Below are 8,680 nucleotides of genomic sequence, written 5' to 3'. Positions count from 1 at the left end.
CACGTACATCAGTTTAAGGTGGGCACTGCCGAGACTGGACGATCCGAGGGCAGGGCTCTGGTCAGTTGGGGGGAGAGTAGTCCCCGAGCAGAAAGGGGGATGAGGGGTCCAGCCCCTGGCCCACCACCCAGGGGAGCTCCAGGCTCCCCAGCAGCGGACCCAGGCACAGCCCCGCTGCAGGTGAGGACTCAGCCCCCCTGACGGTGCCCTTACCTGTAACTGAACTTGTGCCCAGGGTTTCCATGTGGGGGGACCTGTGTCGGGGGGAGGGGGCTCTCAGCAGAGGCCTCCCCACCGTGAGGGGAGAGCCAGGAAGACACCTCTCCCCACTCTGGCTCAAACCCAGGGTGTCCCCAATCCCAGCCCTCCCTGGGGCACAGACAACTGCCAGAGCCTCCTGCAGCACACGGGACCCTCGCCACGAGCGCTGTGCCATGGGGCCGCTCCCCCTACTGAGAGGAGCAGAGGAGGCCAGTGAGGCCTTGGCTGTCCTTGCACTGCCTTGTTGAGTTGACCAGGCCACAAACAGCAAGGCTTTCAGTTTCCAGACCCGATTCAGCATCCAGGGGGCACGACCCCCCCAAGACAACACCAAGCAATTCTGGGACACCAGCGGGGCGCTGGAGAACAAAACCTGGACAGTCTGGCCGAGACAGCACCGGGTCGCACAGGTTAAGGACAAGGACACCATCAGCCATCGCGGGCTGTCAGCGGTACTTGTGACCCACTGACGAGACCAGAGGTCCCCACGGCCTCCTCTTCATGGTCTCTGTCCACGGGCGTGGGGTGGAGCTCAGGGGATTCCGGCCGTGATGCACGCGAGTCCACAGGCAGACCAGGACGTACGCGGGGTGAGGCGGGGCAGCGTCCTCTCTCCGCGTTTCCCCATGACAGCACCACCACCACTGCCACCAGCTGTCTGCGCCTGAGCTCAGCTGAGCCCCCGCCAGGAAGTGACCCCGCGTGGGAACAGCGCTCACAACGTAAGGAACACAGGCCGACACCACGCGTCGAGCAAACGCTCCGTTTTACTAAAAGTCCACATATACATTACACTTTACAAAAACAGCATCTATCTGGACTCCCAGGGCCCCCCTAATCCAACAAAGGGGGTTCTGAGGGCGCGGAGAACACAAGGCCCGCCTTCCAAACGCAAAGCAGCCACCAGCACGGGGCACCGAGCTTGTGTGGAGCCCTCGTCGCCGCCCCAAGGGGCACGGCCGGCGCCCAGCTGGACCCACAGACGTCGCTCAGGAAGAGGAGACCGGGTACCCGTAGTGGTTGCGGTCAGCCTCACCCAGGGTCAGCGTCAGGGACAGGCTAGGCTTCCGGCCCAGCTCCTCCTCCTCCAGGCAGCGCTGCGGGGGCCGGGACTTGAAGAAGTCAGAGACGTAGCGAACCTAGGGGGGAGGCGAGAGCTGCCGGGGGCTGGGGACTGCCCCGCCCCCGCCCCGGGGAAGGCAGCGGGGGTGAGGAAGGGGCTCTGGGGGGGAAGACCCGCGCAGGAAGGAGGAGGGTCCCAGGGCAGTGGGCGGTGCGGGGAAGGTCAAGCCCAGGAGCTCACGGTGAGGCCAGCCACCAGTGCCCCCTGCAGGAGGCCAACCAGGACATCACTCCAGTGGTGCTTGTGGTCAGACACGCGGGTGTAGCCCACATAGAGCGCGAAGGCCAGCAGGAAGAACTGCACCGTGGGCCGCAGAAGCCGGGCCCACTTCCAGCAGAGCCGCGCCTGCACGTAGAGCTGCGGGCCAGAGGGCGGCGGTGAGCCCGGGAGCCGGCCGGGCTCACCCCACACCCAGGCACACACGGGAGCTGAGGCCACAAACAGGAGCCAGCAGGCCCGGGGCCTTCGGCTCCCAGGAGCACACCAGTCAGCCCGATCCATCACCACCTCTGCCCACCCCTCTACGGAAGGAGAGACTGAGGCCCAGGGAAGGCAGCGACTCGGCCGGTCCCAAAGCCAACCCTAGGAACAAGACTCACCGCCAAGAACATCATGCAGTACATCCCAAAGGAGGAGTGTCCGGAATAGAAGGACAGCCTGAGAAAGGAGAGGCCAGGCGTCAGGACGGCTGCACAGAGAAGACAGCCCAGGGCCCAGGCTCGGAGGTGCGGAAGCTCAGTCCCACCTCTGCTCCCCTCCCACTGTGTGGCCCGTAGTCTGGGACCCAGCACGGGGGGGGGGGGGGTTGTGGGGAAACACAGCCCCTCCTCACTTCTCTGACCACGAAACAGAAAGTCTCCAAGTGGGACTCACAGCCTTTAGCACAAATGTTGTAGGGCCACCAACTCAGAACCAGCGCACACGTCTCTGTCCGGCAAACAGGTACCACCACATGTCAGGGTTATCTCCCATTTGTGGTACTTGAGGCAAGAAGTAAATTCAAGTTTTAGCAAAAAGCACATCAGTGGACAAGAGAATGTAGCAGACTAAGAAGCTCCAAAGGGCCGGCCCTCCTGAAGAGACATGGAACCCACGGGTAGGAACAGAGCCTGACTGACGAGGGCCACACGGACCAAGAGCAGAACCGACCTCTCTGCACAACCGTGCTTGCTTGTTTGGACCCGGTGTGCGGAGCTGGACCCCACCCTCCCGGGGCTGAGCAGCTAGCTGGGGCAATGCTCTGAAACATGTACAGCCAACACTTGTCCCTGCCATCCGGGGAGATGCACAGCGGCTGAAGCCCAAGAAGGAAGCCCTTCGCTCTCACCTCTGCCTGCCCGTCAGGTGCGCACCACGCACAGGAAGCCCGAGCAAGCCCCGAGGCAGGGCCCCAACACAGTGCACAGAGCCCACCTGTAACCCCGAGAGCTTTCTCCTGGAGCCTGATGTCTGAGAAAATCTCCACCGACCCACTAGTCATCAGAAAGAACTTCACGACCACACATGACAAAGAATACAAAATTTACAAAACTAGTGCAGAAAGGCCGCTAACCAATCAACAACCGCAACAAACACCAACAACAATCCCTGGGGCAAGGAGTTCAATCCGATTCCCAGAGTTGCTGCACTACAATATGAAAAATGCCTGGTTTTCAACCAAATTAGTACTAGGCAGGCTGGGAAAAGTGTGGCCAAGGCACAGGGGAAAAAAATCTAGTAAGAGAACCTGTCCCCGCGGACATGCAGGCGCCAGACTTGCTGGACAAGGACTTTTCAAGAGCCGTTTAAAATCTGTCCAAAGAGGCAGCCCCGGTGGCTCAGCAGTTTAGCGCCTGCCTTCAGCCCAGGGCGTGATCCTGGAGACCCGGGATAGGGTCCCGCATTGGGCTCCCTGCATGGAGCCTGCTTCTCCCTCTGCCTGTGTCTCTGCCTCTCTCTCCTCTCTGTGTATTCTCATGAATAAATAAATAAAATCTTAAAAAAAAAATCTGTCCAAAGAGCTAAGCGATGTCTCACTAGAGAATACTGACGGAGACAGAGATCATCTAAAGGAACCAGACAGAGACGTTCTGGAGCTGAATCTGAAATGCACGATCACCAGCAGATCTGAGCAGGCAAAGCGCAAGCACGGACACAAGTCAACAGAGATGATCCAATCGGAGGAGCAGACAGTAAAGGGAAGGGAGGACCAGAGGTGGGACCAGAGCCACCAGCAGTCACCTGCACAGTAGGAGCCCAGAGGGAGCCCAGAGGGGAGGGGCAGGCAGGGCCACAGACAGTGTCTGCAGAAATAACAGCTGAACGCCTCCCTAATCCTATCGAAAACTTAATCGACACCCCAAAGCAGCTTGATGAGCTCCAGCAGGAGAAACTCAGACACGGTGTAATCAACCTGCCAAAGGACCGCCAGGGAGAACCGTGCAAGCAGCGACAGGAGACCCCTCCTGGACGAGGGCCCTCGGTACGATTAGCAGCCGGTTTGGCATCAGAAGCCTTGGAAGCCAGAGGCAGTGGGATGACACATTCAAAGGAACCAAGAATCCCACACCTGGCAGTTATCCCCTAAAAACGAAGGAGAAACTAAGACATTCCCAGATACGCAAAAAGTGAGATTTCACTGCTCAAACACCTGCCTTCTAAGAAATTCCAAAAGGGAGTCTTTCCAGGAAAACAAAAGGTACCAGACACCAAGTCAAATCCACACAACGACCTGAGAGACACCAGCAAGGCAATTACACAATACGAACTTCTGCACTGAAGTACCTGTGGCTTAGGATTCCTGGGTTTCCTGATAATTTTTTTGAACTGCATATACAGGGATGAACGTTGGCTACATTTACTGTCATGATCATTTCAAGGCAAATACAAATGTCAAGTCATTATATTGTGCAACTAAAATTAATACAGTGGTATAAGCCAATTATCCCTCAATTTTTTTTAAGATTTTATTTATTCACTCATGAAAGACACACACACACGGAGAGAGAGAGAGAGAGAGAGAGAGAGAAGCAGACACACAGGCAGAGGGAGAAGCAGGTTCCATGCAGGGAGCCAGATGCGGAACTCGATCCCAGGACCCCAGGATCATGCCCTGGGCCAAGGCAGGTGCTAAACCGCTGAGCCACCGGGGCTGCCCTATACCTCAATTTTTAAAAAATTGCATAAAACAGGGATACCCGGGTAGCTCAGCAGTTTAGCGCCTGATTTCGGTCCAGGGCGTGGTCCTAGCACCCTGGGATCAAGTCCCGCATCGGGCTCCCTGCATGGAGCCTGCTTCTCCCTCTGCCTGTGTCTCTGCTTCTCTCTCTCTGTCTCTATGAATAAATAAATAAAATCGTAAAAAAAATAGTAATTATAAATCTAAGTTGTTGAACATAAAATGTATAAAAATATAATTTGTGAAAATAATCTCATAAGGGCACCACATGGCCATAAACTCTTAGCACGGTCAACAACTAACAAAAGGCGGCAGTACGGAAGAAACGCAAAGGTCAGCATAAAAACAGAAAATATGCAGAAAACAGCAGAAAGCCTTCCTGATCCATAGTTACAATGAATGGCCGTGGGGTGGGGGGAGGCAGGGGGGCAGGGGCCAGGAGTGGGGCTGAGGGGGGAAGAGCCGGGTGGGCACCGACTGGGTAATGATGATTAATACACATGGAGCTTCTTTCTGGGGCGATGAAAATATTCTGGAATAAGACAGTGGGATGGCCGCACAACTTTGTGAATTACTAAAAATCAATGAATTGTACACATTAAAATAGCAAAATTAGTGAATTTTAGCTGTGTGAATTTTATTTCAATCTTTTGAAAAGGAAAATAAGAATGGCAATGGAGTTTATCACAGAGTGAGAGCACAGAGCAGAAGTGGGACAGAGGGCCCACCCCCTGCCCCCGCGCCCTCTCGTCTGCAGGACCCAGGCCCGCAGCCACCCCCCACCCACCTCGGGCCTCACCCCACCTCAGCCTCTGCTCAGTGAGGGAGTCGCCTCCTCAACCTTCTCCGCAGGAAGCTCGCTCTTCGGCATTCAGCTCCTGAGGGTCCGGCTCCAGGGCCCCCTCCTCCCCCAGGGGTGGGGAGCGGGAAGCTGCGGCTTGGGGCCCCCGCATGACCCCGAGTGGGGGCTGCTGGCCCGGCACCCACCTGGACTCGGTGACGTTAGCGGGGCTTCCCCTGCACACCTTCTCCACCTGCACGTACAGCGAGCAGTTGACGCGGCTCCAATCAGGGTCGCACACCGCCAGGAAGTTGGGGCGCAGCCGGCCGATCATGTACTTGGCCAGATCCGTCAGAGACTGACTCACCGCAGCCCCGAACAGGAAGGTCCCCAGCACCTTGTAGACGGCGGCCACGTAGTTGTTGAAGTCGGAGCGGGAGTAGAGGCGGTCAGTGTACACCAGGTAAGCCTCCCCGGCCGAGACCTGCAGAGGGGACAGCTCAGGGCCCGGGCGGCGGGGCCGCGGGGGGCTCAGGGTGCAGGGTTCCCGCCCCCGGGTCGGCTGGGGTCCCTGGGGTCCCGGGAACTCCAGAGCATCCGGCAGCCCGTCGCCCGCCCGCCCGCCCAGCCTGGCCGGCCTTACAAGGACAACGGTGGCCGTGATGGTGACCCCGGCCATGAGCCCGTGTGTGATGGTGTCTGGACGGTACGGGTACCGGATGGAGTCGTCCCCGCAGTAGAACCCTCGCTTGTACGGGGCGTTCACAAGCGTCAGGATGGCGAAAGGCAGAGAGGCTGGGGGCAGGGGAGAGAAGCCAGTGGCCGGGTGCCCCCTGCCACCCCGCACTGACCTGACAGCCAGCAGGAGCCTTCCCCACGGCAAATGGGGGGCGCTGCCCCATTAAAACCCCTCGCGGTTCCCCATCACCCTCAGACAAACACCAGACCTTCCTGGGCCCGCCGTAAGCCCCCCGCATCTCCCACCCCCCCGCTTCCCTCCAGCCCCCTTTCTGCTCCTGAACAAACTCCACAAGCACAACCCCCGGCACCCGGCAGGCATCCTCACTGCCCAACACGTCTCTGCCTAACTGCCCTCCAGCCTGCGCGCCGTCCAGCCTTTCATGGACATGTGTTTCCAGGTCCCCCGCGCTCTACGTATTTATGCAGAGTGTGACGCTCTGTCACTGAGCACGGGAGGGGGGTGCCATATGCTCAAGGCTGTCCCCGGGGCCTTCCCAGGGCTTGGCCTGGGCAGGTGGTCAATAAACATCTTTGAAAAGAAAGGGGGGCGCCTGGGAGGCTCAGCGGGTGAAGCACCCGCCCTCAGCTCAGGTCCTGATCCCAGGGTCCTGGGACGCGGTCCCACGTCTCCAGGAGCCACAAGTTCTGGCAGGAAAATGAAGGGCTCTGGGGTCCTAGGGCCCTGCTGAGCTGAGAGTGACAGCCACACGCAGAGTGCCCTTTGCCCTCAGCAGGGCAGGTGACAAGCCTAAAAGGGTGTGACTCTTCTGAGGCCTGAATACCACAGGAGGCGGCAAGGCCAGCTCCTCCTCCCAGGAGACCAAGTGTAGAGCGGAGTCTGGGGACGCAGAGGGCTGCCCGCGGAGCTGGGAGGGTCGGGGTAAAGAATCCAGAGCAAACAGCAACGGGGTCAGGGATGCTGTGGGGCTGTCAGGTAGGGCACACAGAGAGGTGATTGCAGGGACTGAGGAAGTTCAGGGCGGGCGCGGAGGAGCACCGGGCAGGGGCAGTGGCGGTGCCAGGGCGTAGAGGTGGGCTGGGCCTGCAGAGCGGCCGGGCTGGGGCTGGTGCCAGGGCGCAGAGGAGGGTCCCCAGAAGGCTGATCCTGCTGCCCATGAGGCGGGGGACACCTGTTTGGAGCTGTTTCCATAGGGTCCCTCAGCTGCTGAGCGAGGGCCAGGGTGGAGGTGGAGGTGGGGCTCCAGGATGGGGGGGGCCAGGCCAGAATATGCTGAGCCATTGGCTCAAGCCTCATCCCGCAGCTGTGCAGGGTGCCTGGGTGCCCAGGTTGGCCTCCCTGCTCCTGTCCCCCGCACTTCTCTCAGGGGCTTAGTCACCCTGAGCTGGAACCGGAGCTCCCAGCATGGAACCGGGGCCTCTGCGCCTGGGCTCTGGCTCTGGCCCTTGCGGCGGGGCACCCCGCAACCTCCCTGCCTTTGCATCACCCCCCACAATACACCGTATTGTCCTCGGTGCTGCCTCGCCACCCGAGGAAAGTCAACTGCTTCTGCGCTGAAGCCTCAAGAGTGGGAGCCGTGGGCCTGGCCTCAGCACCCCGCGCCGGGGGCTGCGCCCACCCGGTCTCCACTGGCCTGCGGCCGCTGTGTGAGCCCCAGCAGGTGCCTGGACCTCTCTGGTCTGCAGCCACCTCCCCGCTGCTTGGTGGGGGAGGCTTGATTACGGGCAATGTCGCTTGTGCCTGGCACGCAGCAGGTGCCACACGGACGTTTAAATGTAAGGGACAGTTGCTCAGTAGAGGGCTGGGGCTGGCACGGGCACCCCCACCCCCGCGGGGGTCCGGCTCGCAGGAGGCTCCCGGGAGGCCTGGCCCGGGGCGGAGCACAGGAACGGGGGGGGGGGGGGGGGCGGGGCGGGGCGGGCCCCCTCCCCTCCCCCTTCCCCTCCCCTTCCCGTCCCCCTCCCCCCTCCCCTCTCCCTCTCCTCTCCCTCTCCCTCTCCCGGCGGGGCACACACTCGGCCTCTGTCGCCGGGACCCTGGGGCGCCCCTCCCCCAGCCCGGCCCGCACACCCGCCCGGCAGGTTTGGGCCGCCCGACGCCCGCGGCCCGGCCTCCCCCGTCCCCCCGCCGGGACCGGGTTCGAATCCCGCCGCCGCCCGCGGATGAGCGCCCGGGGGGGGGGGGGTCCCCGCGCGAGGAGCCCCGCCCCGCCCCAGCCGCCGCGCCCCGGGCCGCGCTTACCGACCAGCACGCACAGCACGTCGAGCAGCACGAAGACCCACCGGCGCCCCATCCCGCCCGCCCGCCCGCCCGCGACCCCCGACGCCCGTCCCAGCGCGTCCCGTCGCGCCCCGGCCAGGCCGCGGGGTCACATGGCCGCGGAGCCAGGCCCTGCCAGGGCGGGGCGGGGCGCGGAGGGCGGGCAGGGGCGCGGCGGGCGGGCGGGCGGGGCAGCCGCTCGGGAGGGCGGACTCTGCCCCCGCCCCGCCCCGGCCCGGCCCGGCCCCGCAGCGGGGAGGGGGAGGGGGAGGGGGAGGGGGAGGGAGGAGGGGGCCGCGGGGAGGGGGGAGGCGGAAGGGGGAGGGGAGCGGGGAGCCCGGAGGGGTCATGTCTCCACCCCCAGGCTGAGGGCCAGGGCCCCCCCTCCCCGCTGAGTCG

The 8,680-nt window shown here is 61.9% G+C and overlaps 1 protein-coding gene across 1 annotated transcript; it reads right to left on the bottom strand.

Annotated features, from left to right (window-relative positions):
- Window positions 1–1,010: 1,010 nt before the first annotated feature.
- PLPP2 (phospholipid phosphatase 2) lies at window positions 1,011–8,388 on the bottom strand. The gene is made up of 6 exons (XM_055343056.1): window positions 8,264–8,388; window positions 5,966–6,117; window positions 5,529–5,806; window positions 1,984–2,041; window positions 1,565–1,741; window positions 1,011–1,400 (listed from the first exon to the last, which is right to left on the bottom strand). The coding sequence occupies exons 1-6, from the start codon at window positions 8,313–8,315 to the stop codon at window positions 1,251–1,253; spliced, it is 867 nt and encodes a 288-aa protein (XP_055199031.1). The 5' UTR covers window positions 8,316–8,388; the 3' UTR covers window positions 1,011–1,250.
- Between the last annotated feature and the right edge of the window lie 292 nt (window positions 8,389–8,680).

The sequence above is a fragment of the Nyctereutes procyonoides genome, unplaced genomic scaffold (assembly GCF_905146905.1).
Source record: "Nyctereutes procyonoides isolate TBG_1078 unplaced genomic scaffold, NYPRO_anot_genome, whole genome shotgun sequence".
NCBI lineage: Eukaryota > Metazoa > Chordata > Mammalia > Carnivora > Canidae > Nyctereutes > Nyctereutes procyonoides.
Note: the sequence above shows the minus strand (reverse complement) of the source record. Positions and strands in the feature narration are given on the sequence as shown.

What these genes read in the sequence shown, in the direction of transcription:
- PLPP2 (XM_055343056.1), bottom strand. Translation starts at nt 8,315, where the DNA reads ATGGGGCGCCGGTGGGTCTTCGTGCTGCTCGACGTGCTGTGCGTGCTG. An exon ending in CGTGCTGTGCGTGCTGGTCG is followed by an intron (nt 6,118 to 8,263) that starts GTAAGCGCGGCC and finishes CCCTGCCCCCAG; the next exon opens with CCTCTCTGCCTTTCGCCATC. An exon ending in ACTGCATGATGTTCTTGGCG is followed by an intron (nt 1,742 to 1,983) that starts GTGAGTCTTGTT and finishes TCTGGCCCGCAG; the next exon opens with CTCTACGTGCAGGCGCGGCT.